Genomic DNA, 20280 nt, shown 5'->3' on the forward strand with positions numbered 1-20280 from the left:
ATCACCCAGGAAATTACAGGCCATGTCCACATCCCCATTGTACACCAACACACGGTACTTCTACAAAGAGAGAGAGAGAGACATTTATGACAGTATAGCAGCTTCACCCATTCCAGGTTTAGATGCTTTTTTTTTGTCTGTGTGAATTGCCTATACTGTCACAGAGCCGTCGCATTTTAACTCCGTATGAAAGGCTATGCCAGCACTGAAGCACTATACTGGCCATGGGTTGAAAGTCACATCCCACAGGACTGTATACCAGATGTGATGGGTATTCTTGTCGCTGGTGTTAAACGCTTTTATTTTTTTCAAATGCAATGACTGCTCAAGAACGAGGTAGTAATTAGAGTCTGGAATACGTTAAGGAATTGTTAAATTTACGGGCGGACAAAGAAGTGAATTCACAAACAGAAGGGACAGGCGTGGTGCTGTAATTGATGGACGTATCGCCGTTGCCATTAAAACGATCTGTTGATTGACAGGTTCGAAAGTTGTACTCGCATGATCCCTTTGGCTGTGTGAAAGGGTTAGGACGGGATTACAGCGCCATAGACTGTGCAATTTTGTGAAGTGCGAATGCATATTTTAAATAACGTTTGAAACGTCTCCAAGATGGCTCAGTAGCGCCATTTGTGTGTGAAAGTGGCTTAAGAATAGCTCTGCTATATTTGCTTGTTGTTATATTACTATGCAATAACGGGCGGAGTTTAATAAACTGCGTAGTTTGATATATTTTGAATAATACTTGTCATTGTCTTTATTATTGTTTAATGTAGGATAAAGAAAACATTGTTAATACCACAATCCTCCCTACAGTCAGCAGCCAGTTCTTTAAGGGCACAGGGATCAGAATCAGGGCTGGGAAATGAATGCTCACTCACCAGTGCGCCCAGCAGCTTGAGATACTGCTTCCTCACGTCCATGTAGAGGCGTTTGTACTGCAGGTTCACTTCCGCACTGTAACAACACACACAGAATCAGGTCACAAGTGCACAGCGCAGGCAATGCGACGTGCAAGGACAGCGGTATGGCTGCAGTGACCTACAGAGCATGCACGACCTTATCATTCGTGTGAACGACAGAAAGCATGCCATCGACAGACTGTTTAAATGTCATTTCTGTTTGCTTGTAGCACGCTGCTCACCTGCAGATGAGCCAGTCCAGAGCCCTGGGGCTGATGTGGAGAGCCTGCTTGACATACTGGTTGTTCAGGTAGGTGGTGGAGGCAGTGGAGTTTGTGCACGGAGGGTCCAGCCTCACAGATCGGTGAAGACTGTTCACATTCATCAATTTCTGGAGGTGTAAAAATCAGTGCCATAGTTACAGTACAGTGCATCACAAAACCAGGGGCTGAAAGAAATGCAGTGCCCACTGTCATGGCTTGAGTTTTATTCACATTCAGATTATTATTATGCAAAAAAAAAAACTTTGTGCTTTGGAGAAATCTCCAGGAGGAGCAAAGGATGGCACTTCTCCAGCCAGTCTCGTGCAGGATTGGAAACCGACTTGCGTGACTCTCCCTGCACTCCGAGCAGCAGGGCTGTTACTGGGAGAGCCTGGCAGGGCTGTTACTGGGAGAGCCTGGCAGGGCCGTTACTGGGAGAGCCTGGCAGGGCCGTTACTGGGAGAGCCTGGCAGGGCCGTTACTGGGAGAGCCTGGCAGGGCCGTTACTGGGAGAGCATGTCTGATGATCCAGCACAATGAAGCAGGCAGCCACAGCCTTACCTCCCTCCACATGCGGCTCCACGAGTGCTGGATGAAGCGATTCCCCAGGTCGTGTATAACCAGGTGGTCTCTGTCATAGCTGCAAAACAGACGAGTGTACTGAGGTCACATTTCCCAACGACGCCTCCATAACAGTGCCCAGCGAAGCGAAATCCCTGGCTCTTTTAACCTAGGCACCCCACCCAACTACATTCAGAAGCACTAGAAGTCTCTTACTGAATTCAATATGCTCATTACATTTCTAACCCTAGGTTAGCCAGCGCACAGCACATTGTTTTAGTAAATTCAGCCCACAGTCCACATACTCACCTCACTTTCCCTTGCACCCCCCCTGCGCACGGTCCATACAGGTTATAGATATTCAGTCCGGAGCTTTCAACGATGTGCTGCACTTCATCCAGCTGTAAAGAAAGAACGTGGAGAGATGCATTTCTGTATCCTGTGTCGCAATGCTCGTCTCGGTCAGAGACCGTGTCCAGCTCTTTAACTCAAAATGGTTTCCAGTTTCAGTCAGTTCCACTTGCCAGCTTTCTATTTTCTGGTTCAGCGAAACTGAAAAGGCAAACTGTAGCAGCAGCACCTCTCACAGAGCTAGACTGAAGCAAAGAAGAGGCAGATCAACCCTTAGAAAAGTTTACCACCGTGTAATAACGCAGAGTGAAATAACGCTTCAGGACAGTAAAGCCTGGAGAGGCATCGTAAGCATATTAAAAAGCATGGCAATTGCAACCATGAGAAAAAGCACAGTGGGAAAACTGCTAAAATACTGTGCAAAAATCCTGTGAGAAAAACTGCATAAGAGCTGTAGCAGCAGCGCAGAGTCAACACTGCACCAGTCTGTCCACAAGCTTATTACATTAAATCAGCATGTGGAAAAACTATGGGAATTGCAGAATACAAACATGGAAAACTGTTCCATTACCGTGGCAGACTTTTATAAAGGTAGCAGCTGGCAGAGGCTCACAGTAAATCTGTGTTTGACCACAGCTAAATCTCTGTCTGTCTAAACTGAACTCTATGCAATTCTACTCTGATGGCTGGAAACTTGGGCAGGTAGCAAGCAGGGCTGATGAGAATGACAAAGAGGGATTACTCTCCAGGGACTGAGACGCTTCTCAAATCAGTTCCTCTACAACAGGGGGGCACAACTGACCCTGGACATGCACTCCAGTCCTTGTCTTGACTCCAGGCAGGTCCTACATGAGTTAGCTTAACCTGCTGTGAGTCAATAAATTCATTCAGGACCTGACTGGAATCAAGGACTGGAATGGAACGGTTGTGCTGTACAACATGGCTCAGCCCAGGGGGAATCAGAGGGACGTTCTGCAGCTTCACACACTCGACTCCCAGTAAGATAGATCAGGCACACTGCTGTACAGCACTTACATTTGAGCAGCATTTCTGGTCCTTGTTGTCATAGAAGTTGCATTTCCCCTCAGAGCAGCAGAAGTTCTGCAAATCTGTCCAGAGCCTTAAAAAAATTAAAAAGTGAAAGAAGAAAAGATATGATTTCTAGTTGTTTATCTTTTCAGAGACTTTAGAATCATCTCAGTGAGCCCGCTCCTCTGGCTGGTCGCTGGCGTTTAAAGAGACGTGGTTTCCTTGCCTGGTTCCAAGGAGTCCATGGTAGTAAGCAAAATAAACCAAGGAGTTGTCGTTCATTTCGTAGCTGGACAGTCCGTTTCCGACCGCGATTCCCTAGAAGAGAGAAGAGAGAGCGTCCTGATCTTCACCTGCTGCAGAGTAAGGCAGTGCCTCGGCAGAATGATGTGTTCACACGGGGATCCGAGTGAGGCTATGACATGCCAGCTCAGGGACGGAAATAAGACTCCCGCTGCATAGCAGCTTGGTCCATTTCCTGCTTTTCCTAGGAGTTTAATAACACACAACTGAGCCTGTTACCTGTGCACTGTGGTGGATCCAGCTCGTAGTAGAACCTGGAATGGGCTCTGCTGTCTTATTTCCATCCCTGTCACCACCAAAGGATCCCCTCCCCTACCTATTGCATAGGAGTTTCACCCATGCCAGATTTTAATACGAGCTTGAATAGCCACAGTAAGCCCAGGTGTGTCTTATTAAACTCACAATAAAAACCTGGAACAGATCAAACTGCTCTGCAATGGGAGTCTTCTCCCCCTCTGTCTGCAAACGCATTGTTATTGCACGGCAGTGGTATTGTATTGCACGGCAGTGGTACTGTATTGTGCAGAGGCGTTTTCAGTATGAATATTAATCGGATCCCAGCAGGCCCGGTCAGTTTCTGCCCCCACGCTCAGTGCTGCTGCTGCTGGCTCTTGCACCTGCATGTTGATGCTGCTGTCCTCCATGACCCGCTCAGCCAGCGTCGGGATGTAGATTCCCGCGTAGCTCTCCCCTGTGATGAAGAACTCATTCTTGCTGAACTCCGGAAAGAGCCGGAAGAACGCCTTCAGAGCCAGGTAGTTATTCATGGAGACCTGCGGACAGAGCACAGCAGGGAATCAAACACGCCAATACACAGACGGAAGCAGAAAAACAACCACACTACAAACTGGTATGCATGTATATTAGCAGTTTCACCCATTCCAGGTTTTACTATGCGCTTGATTAGCTGCAATGTATAAGTAACAAGGTGTGTCTTATTAAACTTCTAGGAAAACCAGGAATGGATCAAACTGCTATGCAATGGGAGTGCTATTGCCATCCCTGTTTTATGGAAATTCTTTTTATTGCCATTTCTATTTTTACTGATTGTTATTGATCGCCTGGAAATGAGCTGCATTGTGAATCGGACAAGGCATCTGACTTGTCCTAAGGCTGGCTAATATAGAACTGCTTCACTTCGAACAGCATCCCTGCTAACAGAAAGGCTCACCTCCGTGTCATTGGTCGTGTAATTCTTGTCGTCTGAGTAGGAAAACCCGACCCCTGCTGGGGATTCCAGATATAGCATGTTGGCAATCTGATGGAGAAAATGCAGAAGTTTGAACACAGTCTCGCCATTGCAAGCTGCACAACACGAGACTGCCAATATTCAAATATTAATAATGAGGAAGACAAACAGGGGAAGAGCCCTTTCAGCATATAGTTGCATGTCAGTCTTTATCATCAGTGCCAAGTAAATGAAATTGGAAAGCAAGGCCACCAGATCAAAAAGACACCCCCTTAGTATTTCGTTTTTAGCATGATTGTTTATAAAGATGTAGAATTAAACAAACTTCAGGCACAAAACTATCTGCATATTAAAAAAAAAAGCTCTTCCAGCGAAGGTGTGACACATTGCATATTTCACTACTTGAAACCCCTATAAAAAATAAAACAAGCGAATTAGGGGCATGTTTTCCTAATGCCGTGGCTTTTCAATCTGAAGTCTTTTTTGCAGCAAAAGGGGTCTAAAGAAACTCACCATGTTCCAGGAATAAGGATTGTACTTCAGGGTGCTTCCATCATCCTGGATCTGTGAAAACAAACACACAGGTTACAGAAAACACACTTGCAAGTCTGTTCCCTCATTCGTAATAATACTTCTAACAACAACAACAACAACAACAACGATAATAATAATATTTCTACCAGGAAGGGGCCGTGCTCCGTGAGGAAGCCGTCCAAGGAGCTGCATCCAGGGCCTCCGTTCAGCCAGAGCACCACAGGGCTGGAGGAGGGGTTGAGCTGGGCCTCCACAAACCTGGAGACGAGACAGTGGGGGTTTACCCTCCGCACTGCGGTGGACACGCACACACATCAAAACGCTCCACCACACCTGGAGTATAAAACTATTAGGAACCTTTAATATTGCACAGCATAAAAAAAAAAACATATAATAAAAATATTATATTAAAATATAGAAACTTTCCTAACAATACTACTGCTCACTTTTCTTGGATCAGTGTGTTTTTATGTTTTATATATAAATGCACACACAGTCTAATATTATCTTGGGAAAGCAGTTTAAAAGATCACCCTGTGGTTAGCCACTGAGCTGAGTAAGCAGTTTCTGTTCCTACGAGGGGGATTATGATGGGGGTTGAGTCCAGTGCAGCAGCCTGCCAGAAACACTGACCAGTAGTGAAGGTGCTTGCTTTCGGCCACATTCAGGTAGCCCGAATACTGCCTGAAGCTGGGCTGTTTGTCCAGTCCAGGGAGGAACTTCACCTCATCTGAATCTGGGGCTCCCTGGACACTCAGCACTCCTAGCAAGAGAAGACACAGCTCCACACAAGCCATCTGCAAAACACACACAAACACACAGTGACACACACACACACACAGAAAGACATATACACACACGCACACCCACAGTGACATAGACAGAGACAGACAGAGAGACACACACACACACACACACACAAACACACACACACACATGTGTGTGTGTGTTTGTCTTTTTGTATCATGCACAGTACGTGTGCATAGACAGAGACAGACAGAGACAGAGAGACACACACACAGTGACACAGAGAAAGACATATACACACACAGTGACAAGAGACACATACAGACAGACAGACAGACAGACAGACAGACAGACACACACAGAGAGAGAGAGAGTGGCAGACAAAGAGACACAGTGGCGCAGAGAGAGAGAGACAAATGGAGACACGCAGTCAGTCAGACATTCCTTAATTTGAGTTCCTCACATGACAAGGCAATCCCATCTTCCCTACAGCATTCCCTGGTCCCTATACCGAGGAGTCTTCCAGCACTTCCTCAAAGTTAAGGGAACACTACAGAGATGAGAGCTGCCTGTGCGCGAAAGCAACATTTCCTGAAACATTTAGTACAAAACGAATGGAGTCATAATGCCCAACTAAACTAAACGGCACCTGACTTTCCACCATGACCCGCTCAGTTCACTTACCTCCCCGATTAAGTGCAACGAGATACCTGCCAAACGCGACGGACCGAGACCAGCTTAACACAGCGCGGAACCGCGTCTTGGAAAACACCGTCACGTGATTGAGTCGTCAGCTGATACGAAGTCAGGTGCTGGAAGGGGAGGGGACGCAGCAAACGTGAAGGACCGACCATCAAGGCTAGGGGGTATGCGGGTGACGTCATCAGAGGCCCCAAATGAGTAAGATTGCGTCCTCAGAATCATGCAGTCGACTCAGATCTGACGCAGTTAATAATAAATTCAATGAAAATTGATTCCCCCCTTCAAATCTGGAGCAGAGCTCCCTCACACACCCTTTATTGCCACGAGATCTCTGTAAAATCTTTTTTGAGGCTTCATTTTGCAGTTGTAAACAACACCGTGAGTTACCTAATTAAGCATGTCTGTAAACAGGGCTTATGTGCAGATATGCGCAGAAGGCTTGCAGGTCGCAGGGATGGAACAAAGACTCCCATTGCATAGCGGCTGGGTGAAACTGCTATGCAGTAGGAGTCTTATTTCCATCCCCAAGGTCCCCATTCCTCACCACTGATCTGGGGAGGAATGGTCCTTGACTTGACGACACCCCTCTACTACAAGGACCTCAGTGAAACAGCTGAATGATCCCGCTGGGCAAGGACTTCACCCTTGCATGTTAGTGCAAATGATACTTGTTATCTCTAAACTACCCTTGTCTCTGTAAAAATACCCTACCTTTGCTGCACAGTATCCAACATCTTATTTCTCCCACTGTCAAAACGCTGTGCCGGTCAGTCGATATGTGGGGTACCACTGCTCCGGCTTGCTTACAGGAAATGAGGATCTATTCATCACGAATACCAACATATTTAATAAGAAAGATGACATAAAACATAGGCAACCAATACTCCTAGTACTGTAGTTCTGCATATATTCATTATTTTTAATGATGTCATCTCATGAGAACAGATATGGACACTAGGACCAGGAGTGGATGGTGGTTCATTCATTGACTGTATATGGACGCCCCAAAAAATGTCTGCCCTTCCCCCTTCCCCCAGGCCTGTAAATCAAACTTCACCACCTGTCAAACCAGACAGCGGGGGGGGGCATGCACAGGCTTGCAAGTCAAAAATAGCTACAGCCATGGCACATAGCTACGTGCTCACAGCCCCTTGAATCTAAGATGGCTGCACTCTCCGGCCGTTACATGGAGTTCCACCAGGTCCACGGGGCCAATGTGAGGATAGACTCTACAGGAACACAGGCCACCCGAGTGGAGAGCTTTGCAAACGGGGTCTGCTTCAGCAGACAGCCCCTGCTGCCTGGAGAGCTCTTCCTCGTGGAGATCGAGGAGAAGGAGCTCGGCTGGTGTGGCAACTTGAGGGTTGGCCTGACCGGCATCGACCCCCGGAGCATGGCTGTGGTGCCAGAATACTCCCTCCCAGACCTGGTTAGCCTGGGCGACAGCTGGATATTCGCTATCACCCGGAACCACAACCGGGCCCCTCCGGGGGAAGGGGAGGAGGAAGAGGGGGTGACCAGCAGGTCGAAGGACTTCTTCACCGCCTCCCACCTGCAGATCGGGAGCATGCGCATCCCCATGGACAAGCTGGTTGGGCGCAGCCGGCCGGGGAGGTTCAGCCACATCCTGGATGACCTGTACAAGACCAACGCCTTGCCCCCCACAGCCCGCAGGAGCAGGATCGGGGTGCTGTATGTGCCCAGGTCCCCGGGCACCGCCGACATGCACATCGTGATCAACGGAGAGGACATGGGGCCCTGCTCCCGGGGGATCCCCACACACCACCCGCTCTACGCTGTGGTGGACGTCTTCGCAGCCACCAAGAGCGTGAGGGTGATCCAGCTGGAATATGGCTGTGAGTACTCCATTGTGACTTCTTAACAGTTTCAATTGCAGGATCAACCTAATGGGGTTTATATTATGCCTCGTTCGCAGCAGAAGCCAGATGAGTGGGCAATTTTCAAGCACTGCTGTAACTCAGACTGTCTCAGAGTCGGTTTCAAACAGCCCAGCTGGAAGTGGATGTTTGGACAAGCTCCCCCACACATTGTTAGCAGCCGATCCTTGCCTTTGATTTATTTGCACAGTGATTTTGCAGTGTATTAGCGTACCTCACTGAGCCTTAAAATGCTTACCTATCCTCTGCCATACCTTCAGCATGCTTTATTACACTTTGCTGTGCATTCACTAGTGCACAGTTACGAGGGTACTGCCCATCATGGAAGAAGAATGGTAAACGTTTTAATCAAAACAGCAGCGGATCTAGATACCGCCACTTTAGATTCACATCACCTCGGGGGAACGCTGGCAAACACTTCCAGAGTGAAAAAAAACATGATTTTTTTCTTAAACTCTTCAATTCGGAAGTAGTTAAAATAACTGAATATACTGCTGGCACACCACTACAGTTTTGTACTTTAAAAACAAACAAACAAAAAAGTTAATACAATAGCAAAAACCAGGAGGATTCATTGTTTCCGACCTGGACAAATAAAATGAAGGCTGAGACCTGGGAGAATCCCAGTTATCCCAAGAGATCTGGTAACCCTGTTCCATTTGGCTGTTTGAAATCGACTTTGAAACGGTCTAAGTGAGAGCAGTGCCAGTAAACTGTGCACTCATCTGGACCATGCTGTGAGACCTCTAGTGCAGTATACAGCTGCTCCTTCTATCGGCTCACTGTGTATCCTTCTCTCTTTGCTCTCCTCAGTTCCCTCCCTGCAGACTCTGTGCCGGCAGATCATTCAGAAGCACATTGTGCACAGGACAGCCATCGCCTGGCTCGATCTGCCTCGGCTTCTCAAGCACATCTGCATGTATGAGTGAAGAAGGGGGAGCGCTGTACTCCACAGCTGAGAGGGGGGGGGGGGGGGTGGGGGTGGGGGGGGGGGGGGGGGGGGGGGGTGGGTGGGGGGGGGGCTACCATATACTCAATGCCACTCTAGGGTTACCATATGACTCAATGCACTCAATGCACAATAGGAGTTGGGCACACTTCAGGCTTTTCAACTCACACCCCAATGGATTCTGGTAAGTGTAGTTGTGAAAGTTGCAAGGTGCAGAGGCAGGTAACACGCACATATGCATTGCAATGTGAGTTGATTAGAGCTTTCCAGCAGGTAAAATAAAGCAGGATTACTTGCAAATGTATTGTCTGGTTTCATATCCGTTACGTTACTGGCAAACTGGATAATTCAGTTCACTTTTTAAGTTTTACTTTGCAAACTATAATTGCGTGTTTGAAAATGTATAGCCTTTCAATTCCTTACTGTATTTTGTCATCTCTTAATAAAACATGACTTCTGTATTCTGCTCATACAGTTTGATGATTTAATTCATTTTTAAGTTTTATGTAATCAAAACATAAACGACATCCTCTTTCTCAGTTGCTAAGCGACCGTCTCACGTAACGCAGCAACGGCGTTAAGAACGTAACGTAAGTGTGTAGCACTGCCAATCAGTGGTAAAAAGCAAGAGGAGCGTCAGAGAATGTCTTTGTAGAAGTCGAAGGGCGCTGTGCTGCGCATATTGTAGTAACGACTTAAAATTTAAATAGTTTACCAAAAAAAAAGAAGAAACACTCAACCAAGAAAGAGAAGATACATTTTTAGAAGCTGCCGGTAAGAAATAATTTTAATTTATTTGTTTGGGGAGAAAGGTCGAGGTTTCGTTTCTGCATTGTTTGGTGGGAGGGGAGTCTTAAAATTACGTTTATTTCGAAGTGCTCAGGACACGGCGTTATTCGGGTAAATGTCCTTTAAAAGAAAGGCTTGTTTTTATTTGAGTGTTTCCTTCAATCCTTTTTTTAAACCGTGTTTTCGTTTTAAATGCGACCGCAAGCATATGAAGATTTTCCAGCGTTTTTTTTTTTTTTTTTTTTTTTTAGAGAAGGATTCGTCGTGTTTTGTGTTTTATTTCATTCATACAATATGTTAGCGTTCATGTGTAAGTAAAAAGTATTATATCTTTTTTCTTCTTCCATTTGGTTTTGGTTCGTGTGTTTGTGCGGTGGTTATGGTCATGTCCGGCACGCTAAAAATAAAACCAGTTTTTACATTTTATGTGAGTTAGAATAGATGTTTTGTTCGTGTGATATTTCTGCATCAAAATGCCCGCTTGCCGTTCGCCATTTTTGTTGCTCGGGTTTGTAACACAACATGGCGGGCGCGTTGACTCCAGTGCGCCACGCTGGTCTCTGTGGGGCGGGGGTGCCTTCAATGGAGGGGGTGGTGTGTTTATAAATATTTGAGATCAGGAACCAGCGACTCGAATAAGTGGTATATAAATATTTTTCCTTTGACGGGCGAGTGCAAATGTTAGTTGGATTGCTTAGCTTTGAACGGCTTGTGTGTAAACAAACTCCATGCAAACTTCTCCAAACCATTGTTAAATTAAACACACTGCATTTTGACAGACTTTTTGAGGCGATTGAAAGCGAGCTCACACAAAACCTGGCTTTCCATCTGTAACAAAATAGCATTTTTCGGTCCCTGGCGCCGTCTTTGCTCTGACCGAGGAGGAGGGAGGGGGTGTAGATTATCAAAGCCATTTCAGATAAAGTTGAGCATCATATTCTAGAAACAGATGGAATAATGATGCACCCCAGCTGGCCCATCGTAAAAAGCAAAAAGGTCTGCTTTTATTTTTGTTGGAGACCCGTCTTTACGCAGATGTTTCTCTTGGTGCACCCGAATATGCACACTCTGCTAAAGCCTCATTAATATCCAGTAGTGTCTATTTGCTGTTAAATAAGAGCTAGACCGAAAGATAGTTGAGCTAAAAAGTAATTGAATTGAACAACGATTGGGTTAATTATCAGGTTGAGTCCCTCGACAATAGGAATCTCAACTTGTAGTTGATGTTATCAGCGACCTATTTCGAGGTCCTTACCCTCTTGTTGGACGTTAGGTAACCCATCACGAATGGTTGATGCCCATAGCTACCGAATCAGTAAAGCATGTCTTTAAGTTTCTACCCTACTGAGGAAGCTGGCTGGAGATGATGTGCAGCAACTGTTACAGCTGTGAAAGTATTCTCTTCCCTGCTTCAACCAAACTCCACTTAAGTGTTTTTTTTTTTTTAATCTGGTAAAGTGAATTTAATGTTCGTATACATTCGTGTAAATTATTAAAACAGCATTTGTTTTTCAGTGTTAGACATTTTGGTGAATTTATCTGGGAATTTCTCTTTCTTTTTATATTTACGGCGAAATGGCGTTTTTGGACCAGGAAAAAAAAAATTTTTTTTACCTAAAGTAGAGCTCATTTTATAAAACCAAGGGAAGCAAGATGTCTCGCAGAAAAAGCCGCAGTGGAAGCCCCTCTCACCACACCACCAACAGCAATGATCCTCGGGACCTGGAGCGCAGGATTTTTGTCGGGAATTTGCCGACAAACCTCATGGAGCGCAAGGACCTGGAGGACCTGTTCATGAAGTACGGCAAAATCAATGGTTAGTGTTTCGACGTGCAGTTTCTATCTTTTTAAATTAAATACAATAAAAAGGTACCCTTTTCACAAGGTGTATGGACAGCTGAAGTTCTGTTTTTCATAACGCTGGTGTGCTGCTTTTGTAGTTGTGCCACCAATGCAGAGTGCCCCCCCACTTCCATGTACACCCAAGCCTTGATTCACCATTCTCAGAAATGCCCTCTCACTCATACCTTTGGTAGAGGTGCTGTACTGTTCATTTACTATGTTAAGAAATGACATACAATAGGATTTTACAGCATTTTTTTAAATTGTGAACAGCCATTTAAGGGCATTTAGTCTGTTTTTTTTTGTTAAACATTTTGATTTGCTAATGTAAATTTATTAGTTACAAAATATAAAACTTGGTGAAATGCTGCATTACGGACTGCTTGACCGCAGACTCTTGTGTGCAGAATTTTAACTGCTGCGGTTAGCCCTGGTATGAGATGGGCAGCGAGTATATCTGTTTAAAATGTTCCTTTTTCCAGCGCTTTCCATGTTCCGTGGATATGGATTTGTGCAGTTTGAGAGAATCGACGAGGCGGAATCGGCAAAGGCAGGGGAAAATGGTCGCATTTATAAAGGGTATAAATTAGGTAAGATACCATTAGTTTTTAGGGACGTGCTGTCTGCACCGAGCACACTGCACATCCTGTCCACAAACCAAGTGTTCTGATATCTGTTTGTGGTATTCCGCAAACCTCTGGCCCGAGCATCTAAAACTGTGGAAATCATTGCACTGGAGTCGTTAACGTTGTGTACCAGGTGGCTGTTTTGCCCCTCATTGTGTTGTCACTTTGGTTAGCAAGAAACATAGATACATTTATAGGGGGCTAATGGATAATATATTGGGGATGGTAACTTAACCTGTACAAGGGATACAGTTACCAATTGCTTGTCCCTGTACATTTTGTGTTCAGTTGTGAGGCATTTTAGACTTCCAAGACACGTAGTTGAGCTTGGTCTCTTCCTGAAGTGCATGTATTTTATATATAGTTAAGGAAAGTCTGGAGAGTTTCCACTGAAGTTGAGCTAGTCCAACATGTTACCTTGTTGGCCAACATTTAAATAAAACAAATCTTAAAGTGAGGAATTATGTACCACAATGAACATGCTACAACTTCCATAGTTTTTTGATACCCAGGTGACAATATGGGGGGAGGGTAAGGCAGTCTGTAAACCTGTTAAATGTGGAAATGTTCAATATACATTTTAACTGCATTAAATGACAATAAAAAAGTCTAATTTTCTTTGACACAAATACTTCTGTCAATTTGATGGCCTGTGTGTTTTCTAAATTCAATTTATTTGCTACGGGACATCTTTACCCACATACATTTAGGTCTCGTTTTTATCGGGTCATCTATTTTTACAATTTTTAGAAAAGTAACATTTTGGAATTTTGGGGGAACAGTGTTTTCACAAATGGCATTTTGCCAAACTTGCAAGCACTAAATGTTAAATATTTCAGGGTTACACTGTTTTGGCTGTTTATTCTTCAATAGTTAAAATTGAAACAGTGGTTAAAATGCTGGTGCGCTGAATGTTGATATAATCTCAAGTCATTCGGAGGTCTTGTATCAATTTAAACATTTTTATTCTTTTAAATACACCCTGGTCTTCGTTTTATCGTTGCCTAACATTATGGCAGTTCACAGTTGTCTAAAATTTGTCAATGAATCAAGCATTTCAATACACCACAGTTGATTTAGTTTTTCTTGCACCAGTAAATATTTAAAGTCATAACTGGGGATTTAAAGAAGGGTGTCCTAGATGGACACTTGTTGGATGTATTGTATTATGTTGTTGCATAGTGACACACGTCAATATGTCAGATGCTCAAGACACCTGCCTGTCGGAGAGGAATGGTCTTGCATTTCCTTTATGGTTTATTACAAAACATCTCTGCATCAATTCTGCTTTTAATGTAGTCCTCTTTTCAATCGATGTCTTCCTTGTGATTTTGTTTTTGCATGGGGTTGTTAATGGGCAGATTTTATTAGCTTATGTATAGAAATTAAGCAATTTTTAAAGTCCTAAATTAATTAAAATTCCTCTGTCATTTCAAACCCCCCCCCCCCTCCCCCCCCCCCCCCCCCCCCCCCCAAAAAAAAAAAAAAACTTGTTTTCATGTGTTCGGTTGTTCATCCCTAAAAAGCAAGTGCTTAATCTAATTTCTTCTAACTGGTGTGTTGAACGTGTGGATTGGTTTATTTTCAGATATTAATATGGCAGCGGAGCGAAGACAACATAAAGCTCAGTCCCGCCAGAGCCCCCCACGAAGGTAATGTAACGTCGAGCGAAGTCCCAGTCTGGGTGTGAAGATGAGACAGCATGTCACCTTCTCTGGTAACCCGTCCTGTCGATTTTTAAGAAACGCATTTTTCTGTGATCTAAAACGGGATTTCGTTTTTGCAGCAGCTTCTGTTAACCTAATAGTCAAAGCTAAAAGCTGCGTTTAACATGATCTGAATTTCAAGATAAAATACTACAAATTCTTACTGACTGCCAAACTGAACAGGCTTTTCCCTTTTTAAAGCTGTACTTTTAATAGGTTAAAGCAGTTTCACTTCTTTATAAACATTCTTGGTGTACACCACATGTTAAATAAAGACCAGCCCGTCTCCGTCGGTGTTTTGGTGGAGCGCTTGCTCTACATTGTGTGCTATTGAACTCCATCTTCTGCGTGTGACAATAAATCAGTGCCTGTTCTATCGTTTGTGTTGATTAATAGAATGTATAACAAGTTACTTCAGTTGCTTATTGATTTAATAGGTCAAAATGAATTTGCGCCCCGCATTAAAACTCTCAAATCCAGGGTTTATTAGAGAACAGAACTAAAGTTAAATCTTAATCGTGAGCATTTATACAGGATCGACAAGTCTGCGTTTTCATGCTCTTTTCAGTAGTCCTCCACCCCCCCCCCCCAGAGGGGATACTGATTGCTACTTCATTGCCTTGCTTGAAGAAAGTTTTGTCCACTTGGCAAACCTGTGCCATACCAGCGCTCCCCATCAGTCTTTGTTACACGGGAACAAGAACGTCGAGGAAGATCAGGAATATCGTGACTGGCCTTCTGAAAAAAGTTGATTTACTATGGAGCTGCAAGTGTCCCCTCTCCACCCCCTTTGCTGGGAAGATCCTTTTGGACCCTTCTTGCTATTTGTATAGCATCTTTGCCAGTCCTCTGAGTGGTTGAACAACTCGACATGAGAAATCCATGACCGGCAATGACCAACTTGCTATAGCTTGGGTTCACCTTATTCATTTATAACTTCATGCAAGGATGAGGGTGTAACAGATGTCTTTAGGGGCTGATTTAAAAACAAACAAAACACTAAATAAAAACAATCTTTTTACTTCTGTTTGAAATTTTAGATTTTTAATATTGTAACAGTGTATGTTCTGGTCAAATGACCCCCTCAGTCATTTTCAAGGTGTATGAATTCCTTAAATTGCGAGTGAACTCTTGGTCTGGGAATTACTCATTTTCAGCAAGCTGCTTTAAGACCGGTACTGCTAGCAGTCTTCTGGTATGATGGACTTCCCTCACTGCCAACTTAACGTGTCGATAACCATCAAAATGGAAGGCCCATAACTTTAGATAATCGCAGTATCTCGAAGAGGCAACATTTAGATGTGTTTCTACTTGCGCATGTCCTGATAGTGACTGACTTTCCAAATCGGAAGACCATGTTTTTAATGTAATTTAAACTTAAGTAGAGGACATTTACAGTTCAAGTGGGGGTCCTGATTGTAGAGGTGTTTTAACACTTCCCAATATTCAACTATCTGGCCCACACAACATTCAGGGCTCCAGACTTCGATCCAAAAATATTCTTTGCGAAATTTAATATTTTTCTTTTTGGGGAGGGGGGGGGTCGTATAACACAAAATACTGCCTCCTTTTTTAAGACTAGTGAACACCAAAAAGCTGTCCTGTTTTTTGTGTGCAATCTCACATGTTGTATGTCAGTGTGCTTTAACGCTGGTGCCTGTCCTTTACGCAACAGTGTGACTAGGATAGTCTGATTTGAATACGAAAGAACTAAAATAAAAACGCAGTAATAAACCTTAGCTTTTTCCTCAAGTAAAAGGAAACTCCCAAATTGCACATCCTGGCCAAGTGTTACTAACGTTTTAACTGTTGGCGACACAGACTCAGATTCTGGAGAAGAAAGATTGGTTAGTTGTAGAGGACTGATTTAAAGGGAGAACTGCAGGAAATTTGAATTCCATTCTTAAATTACCAAAGATGGAAAATAACAGCATGAGGAACGGTTGTAGTGGTAGAACAGGTCACACAGAGGACAGGCAAGGCAGAGCAAGTCTGTCTGACATCAAAGATGAACAGTGAGGCAGCAAATAAGTGAGTTCAGGCATTGCATTTCTGTGTTTTATATAATTAAGCAGTTGAATACAGAAACAAACTTCTTAAAGTGGCACCCAACAATTGGATTTGACACCCACGATTTTTGGCCGAGGAATCATTTGCTCCTTGGGCAGAAAGTTTGTGTGGAGCCCTGGCATTTTGAACTTTCACATTTTGTCATCCCAGCACCTATTGCTCCCTGCTGCTCTGCTTCGCTGACAGACCCCTGTGTTTTTTCCCCCCAGAGAGCTGTACAGCGGCTATGGGGATGAGAGGGAGGTGCAACCCCGTTCGCGCTCCCCTATTCGAGGCAGGGAGCCCCGGGACCACAGAGATGCACGAGAGCCACGGGACCGGGAGCCTCGCAGCACCCACTCCAGGGAGCATGACCCTCGGGACCCCCACTTTGACCGGTACCATGCAGAGGGCAGGGAAAAGGAGCCCAGGGTGGACCCCCGTGATCCAGCCCTGAGGTAAGAAATACCGTCCACTGTCTGGAGACCAGCCTATAGTTTACTTAGTATACAAAACTATTTGTCTTTCTACCCAGAAATCCTTATCAGACACGTGTTTGTAACTTTGTAACCAATTTTTTTTTTTTTTACAGAGATGAAGCTTACGAGCGGTACTATAGAATGGATGAGTATTACCGTAGGAAGGAAGAGCCCTTTATGGATCGCAGCAGGGACCCTTGGAATGGCAGGAGGGAACCTGGAGGTATGCTTCAGCTCTTTCGATAACCTATGCTTTTGCTCCTAGTTTACACCACTTACCCGAGAAATAAAAACTCCATAATTTAAATGCAAGTAATAGGTTTTGCTGTGGGCTTTCTGTCAAGCAGTGTAATGCCTGTTCTTTATTTTACAACAGTTTTTTTTGTTCACCTCTGCTCGAGTATTAGATGGTGTGAGGATGTGCGTGAGCAGTAATGGCCTGTCCCCTTACAGCGGAACCCGTGAGGCCAGACGATCGACGACGTGACGAGCTGTACCGGCAGTACTACGAGGAGCTGCAGAGGCGCTACGACGCGGAGCGAGCAGTCGATTGCTCCGTCATCGTGGTGAACAAGCAGCAGAAGTGAGTCTCTAGAATGACCCTCCTGCTTCTCTGTAGATCTCAGGATACAATAAAGTACTTTAAACAACCAGGTCATAGTTACGGCTATGGGTGTGTCCGTCATTGTTTAATTACCATTGCATGTCAGAACTGTAGACCTTATTTTATTTCTCTTCCACCCCCCCCCCCCCCCCCCCCGCACGTTCGTCGTGGCTCGTCTCGTGGTTCGCTCCTCTCTGTAGGGAGTATGCGGAGACAGTGGGTCGCCAGGTGCGTGACCTGGGCATGGTTGTGGATCTGATCTTCCTCAACACAGAGGTGTCCCTGACTCAGGCACTGGAGGATGTAGGCAGAGCTAGCACCCCCTTTGCCATCATCATCACTCAGCAGCACCAAGTGCACCGCTCCTGCACAGTCAACATCCTCTATGGGACGCCCCAGGGTCAGTGTGTGCTTTGCCAGTAACTTGGATTTAACATCTGTTCCTTATTTATGAACCGAGATGCTTTTACAAAGTTTAACTTAAGTGTGCTTTTGTAAATCCAGGTGTGTTGGGTGGGGAATCTTTTAGTAAAGCAGACATTAGGGCCGTTCCCCTTTTTGTATAAATACTATTTAAAATTTGGAAGTGTGTCTGCTTTAATGGATGAGACTTTTCAGTGCAATACTATTGATTTGTTTATGTTTGATTCACATCAATAAGTTGTGTGGGTGTGGTGTGTAAAATTACGGCTTTGTTTTTGTTCAGAGCACCGCAACATGCCGTTGCAGGATGCTATGGTTCTGGTGGCACACAACTATGACCTCTTCAAAGTGGAGAACCGTGACAAAGAGCGGGAGGAGATTGCTAGGAAGGCTGCCAAGATGGCAGATGAGGTGCTAATGCGGGAACACGAGAGAGAAGGTCATCCCATCTCACTCCAGCCTGTCATCACACTGCTGTCTGAGGGCAGGTGAGTCTAGAGCTCCCCCTGGCTGCACCAGCTTCAAATATTTCACTATTCTCTTTGGAGAGACTGCAAGTGTGCCTGAGCTGTTCTGTTCCACCAGAAGTGCAAGTTGGAAGACTTGAGTTTGTTTGTTGTGCTACAGCTAACCTAAACTCTCACTGCATCTTTTAAAGTGTGTGTGCAGTCTGTGCTTGCAAGTGTGCATGTTGGGTCTGGGTCTAGTCTCCTGCCTTGTATTTTTTTGTAACAGTAGATGAAGTTAACTTCCCAAGAACTGTACTTTGGTCTTGGCTATATACCTTAGCAGTGTGTTGGTGATTTTCTAATCCAGCGGGTGTCTGAACTCTTCATGCAATGGATCCCAACAGGTATCTTACTTTGGATGAGATGGACCGCCTCATCAATTATCTCAGGGACAAAAGGGAGAGACTTCTCCGAACGAGCAATGACCCTCATTCAGGTAATGAGTTCATTGGTAACCATGAATGCTGTCTAAACTAGGCATCTACAATAATACTCAACAGTTTGAGGAAAGTTATCTAGCAGTTTGTTAATTATATTGGGAATGTCTTGGCCTGTTAAATGTGATTCTGAATTTGAGTGTGTCTTAATGTCCCTGTTTTGTTCCGATTCTAACCTCCACCTCTCTTCTCTCCTTCAGCATCTCGTGCTCCAGCCTCAGCCTCTGGAGTGGGAGCCCTTGAGCCCCCCCCTCCGTCCTCTCAAAGCATGTCCACCGCACCCCACCTGCCTCCCCCTCAGGCTTCCAACCCCCAGAACACTGCCAACCACCAGCAGGAGCTGCAGGCCAAGATCCTCAGCCTGTTCAACAGCGGGGCTCCCCCTCCTGGGGTCCCCCCACCGTCAACGCAGGGCTACGGCTCCTCCATGAGCAGTCAGAACCCTGGGGTCTCTCAGGGTGTCCCCCCACCCTCCATGTCCAAGATGCCCACCTCTGCATCCCAGGTTCCCAGCATGATGCAAGCCATGAACCCCCGGGCAGCCTTGAGACCCCCAGTCATGCCCCCGGGGGTGCCCCCTCCATATGGCCCTCCTCCTGGCCGAATGTCTGGCCCGTCGGGCGGTGCAGGGGTGCAGAGGTCAAGCACTGGTGGCTCGGGGATCAATTTCGACAATCCCAGTGTACAGAAGGCACTGGACACCCTGATTCAGAGTGGCCCTTCCATCAACCACCTTGTCAGTCCAGGAAGCCAGCAGGGTCCCAGGCCTGGGCAGGGCATGGGGCAGGCTACTACCATGGGGCATTACCCTCGCCACTACTAACATCCCAAAGAGTGGTGCAACTTACTTGTCCCACAGAGACCCCTTTAGCGCACTGAGGCCACATTCTGCCCAGTCCTTTCAGTTTGATTTTTTTTGGACATTTTATTAATTCACTTTTTTTCCCTTTCAGAAGCAAGAGCAGCTAGAAGTTGTCTGGAGATTTGTATTTAAATTGAAGCAGAGAATAGGGGTGCCTATGAAGGCTACGCTGTAAATATTTCTTGGATGTTTTACCTTTTTTTTTTTTTTTTTTTTTTTTTTTTTTTTTTTTTTAAATATCCAGTGTTTAGGCACCTTTCTAATTATAGAAATTAAATGATTGTGACAGTCCTGAAGCGCTGGTTTTTAGTGAGTTGTCTGACTTCATTTTATTACAGTACTGTAAAGTAGCATTTACAAAACTGGTTCAAGTTGCAGTTGATTTGTTTGTACTTTAAATACTGTAGTCTTCCTTTTTAAATACGATGGTAATCATTTTATACAGGACCCTGCTTTGGATTCTGATGTAAACCTTGGGAAGTGAACAGCATTGTTGCTGATATTCAGATTAAAATAATACAAAGGC

The 20280-nt window shown here is 45.0% G+C and overlaps 3 protein-coding genes across 6 annotated transcripts in view; 2 read left to right on the forward strand and 1 right to left on the reverse strand.

Moving 5' to 3' along the window:
* LOC121320200 (lysosomal protective protein-like) overlaps positions 1-6666 on the reverse strand; it is a 19303-nt gene extending 12637 nt beyond the window's left edge. Inside the window, exons 1-13 of the mRNA XM_041258451.1 lie at positions 6564-6666; positions 5766-5929; positions 5279-5390; positions 5112-5162; positions 4581-4667; positions 4027-4182; positions 3333-3424; positions 3113-3197; positions 2036-2127; positions 1727-1805; positions 1145-1293; positions 882-957; positions 6-60 (exon numbers count right to left, since the gene is read on the reverse strand). Coding sequence (XP_041114385.1) covers positions 6-60; positions 882-957; positions 1145-1293; positions 1727-1805; positions 2036-2127; positions 3113-3197; positions 3333-3424; positions 4027-4182; positions 4581-4667; positions 5112-5162; positions 5279-5390; positions 5766-5929 — 1198 coding nt within the window. The 5' untranslated portion in view covers positions 6564-6666. The remainder of the gene's footprint in view (positions 1-5; positions 61-881; positions 958-1144; positions 1294-1726; positions 1806-2035; positions 2128-3112; positions 3198-3332; positions 3425-4026; positions 4183-4580; positions 4668-5111; positions 5163-5278; positions 5391-5765; positions 5930-6563) is intronic.
* A 1077-nt stretch (positions 6667-7743) lies between these two features.
* LOC121320300 (neuralized-like protein 2) lies at positions 7744-9428 on the forward strand. Its single transcript, XM_041258551.1, has 2 exons — positions 7744-8437; positions 9293-9428. Exons 1-2 carry the CDS (start codon positions 7744-7746, stop codon positions 9406-9408), a joined length of 810 nt encoding a protein of 269 aa, XP_041114485.1. The 3' UTR covers positions 9409-9428.
* A 615-nt stretch (positions 9429-10043) lies between these two features.
* LOC121319437 (nuclear receptor coactivator 5-like) lies at positions 10044-20280 on the forward strand. Of its 4 annotated transcripts, none has more exons than XM_041256872.1 (11): positions 10044-10202; positions 11811-12033; positions 12542-12649; positions 14274-14337; positions 16671-16898; positions 17033-17142; positions 17373-17502; positions 17721-17923; positions 18230-18434; positions 18800-18891; positions 19093-20280. In XM_041256872.1, the coding sequence occupies exons 2-11, from the start codon at positions 11871-11873 to the stop codon at positions 19713-19715; spliced, it is 1926 nt and encodes a 641-aa protein (XP_041112806.1). In that variant the 5' UTR covers positions 10044-10202; positions 11811-11870; the 3' UTR covers positions 19716-20280. The 4 variants fall into 4 exon arrangements, with proteins under 4 accessions (XP_041112806.1, XP_041112808.1, XP_041112807.1 ...); XM_041256874.1 differs by having other exon boundaries at positions 17724-17923; XM_041256873.1 differs by having other exon boundaries at positions 11862-12033.

Source organism: Polyodon spathula, chromosome 8 (assembly GCF_017654505.1).
Source record: "Polyodon spathula isolate WHYD16114869_AA chromosome 8, ASM1765450v1, whole genome shotgun sequence".
NCBI classification, from domain to species: domain Eukaryota; kingdom Metazoa; phylum Chordata; class Actinopteri; order Acipenseriformes; family Polyodontidae; genus Polyodon; species Polyodon spathula.